The 1,585-nt window shown below is 46.8% G+C and overlaps 1 protein-coding gene across 1 annotated transcript in view; it reads right to left on the bottom strand.

Moving 5' to 3' along the window:
* Positions 1-1,585, bottom strand: part of LOC102303562 (TLE family member 3, transcriptional corepressor) — a gene marked incomplete in the record, with an annotated part of 29,651 nt that overhangs the window by 4,158 nt on the left and 23,908 nt on the right. Inside the window, 3 exon segments of the mRNA XM_014336176.2 lie at positions 1-23; positions 203-350; positions 481-728. Of these exon segments, the coding sequence (XP_014191662.1) occupies positions 1-23; positions 203-350; positions 481-728 (419 nt within the window).

Below are 1,585 nucleotides of genomic sequence, written 5' to 3'. Positions count from 1 at the left end.
GGACAGTAGCCCAATGAGAAGATCTGCAACAAGCACAGAGCAGGATCAGCAACAACATCAAAGCAGCCAAGAATCCCCTAACCAGAATCATTAAAACAACCCTTAACTGCTACTTCTAAACTGAATGCCTAAGACATGTCAGAAAGGTTACTCAGTACTATAACTGGATGTACAGAAAAGTTTTTTTCCCACTTTTTGTTACCTGTGAGGTAAAGTCATGCTGCTGGAGCTGTCGCCCTTCCCTCAAATCCCAGGAGCGGACCGTGTTATCGAGTCCTCCGGTCCACAGTTTGGTCCCGTCGTGGGAGATGTCAATACAGCTGGCTCCATCCGTGTGGCCCTGGAACTGCCTGGAACAACAAGATGCCAAAAATTAGACCAGGAACAAAGAAAGTTCTCCATGCAGGTGTCTTATGTTGACGTTTGGCCGTTTTGTTAAATGCAGTGTTTAAAACAAATCCCCTGCTCCAAAGTACTGACCTGACCAGGGTCTGGTTATGGAGGTCCCACACAGCGATGTTTCCATCGGAGCAGCAGGAAAAGCAGACCTTGGCGTCAGGGCTGATAGCCAGTGCGTAGCAAGCTGGGGCAGAGGAAGTGAGCTCAGCCTTTATGCGGGGCGTCTGTGAGGCCAGGTCCCAGATGGTCAGTGTGCTGGCCTCGCCACCCACTATTAGGGTGCGGCCATCAGGCAACAGCTTGCAGGAGCGGATGTAATTGTCTCTGTTCTGGAGCATAAACAAAGACAGGGTATCGCCCCAATCTTAATGACTGGATATAATCTGTGTGTTGTGTTTTTTTTCCTACATGTGAAATATCTGCATAATTAGTGATTTGAAGAAGACACTGTTGCATTTCTGCTGAAAAACAAAGGCATCAGCGACACACATCAGTGTATTAATTTAAGGCTTCCTTTTTTTAAACTCAAAAGCAGCTTTTCTTTGACAAGTTTTCACACTGTAGCCGACTCTTGTTTCTGATACAGCGAATATGTGGATGTCAGCGTTAACAAGAGATGCAGAAAGAACGTGTGGGGCTGCAGCTGTTGGCCAGGCTCCGAGAAAGCAAGAAGACAGATCAATAGGACCGTGGGAGCTCTTGGTGGAATTAAAACAGCACCCTGATGACTTTATAAGACCCGATTGCACTCTGGACGAACCTTAAGGGTGTTGGAGGCCAGACGAGTATAACTGCATGAAGCCACAGTATCAAAATGAGAAACGGGAGGCAGTTGGGAGGAAGTAATGAGCTGGGTAATGGCAGACAGGGTTGGCCAATCAGAACATCATTACTCAGCAGGCTTTTTTTTTCCCCTCCCCCCCCTCCTCTTACCAAGGATTATTTCAGCACAGCAGTGAGACACTATGCTGAATTATTCACATCTGTGTCTGCTGGGATGAGGAGTAAAGCTACTGGGGGATGTGGGGGTCAGGCTACATTTGATGCTTAAGAAAACCCTTAATGAAGTGACCAATCACACAGACTTCATGAAACATGAATGCATTATGTCTGTGCTCTGGTTGGAAGCCTTACAACAGCTAGTCTAATGGCACGCATCTAAATCACATTTCACACTTTCTCCTCC

This window comes from Haplochromis burtoni, unplaced genomic scaffold, assembly GCF_018398535.1.
Source record: "Haplochromis burtoni strain Fernald_Lab_line unplaced genomic scaffold, NCSU_Asbu1 Contig_129, whole genome shotgun sequence".
Taxonomy (NCBI): Eukaryota; Metazoa; Chordata; class Actinopteri; order Cichliformes; family Cichlidae; genus Haplochromis; species Haplochromis burtoni.
This window is presented reverse-complemented; position numbering and strand designations above follow the sequence as displayed.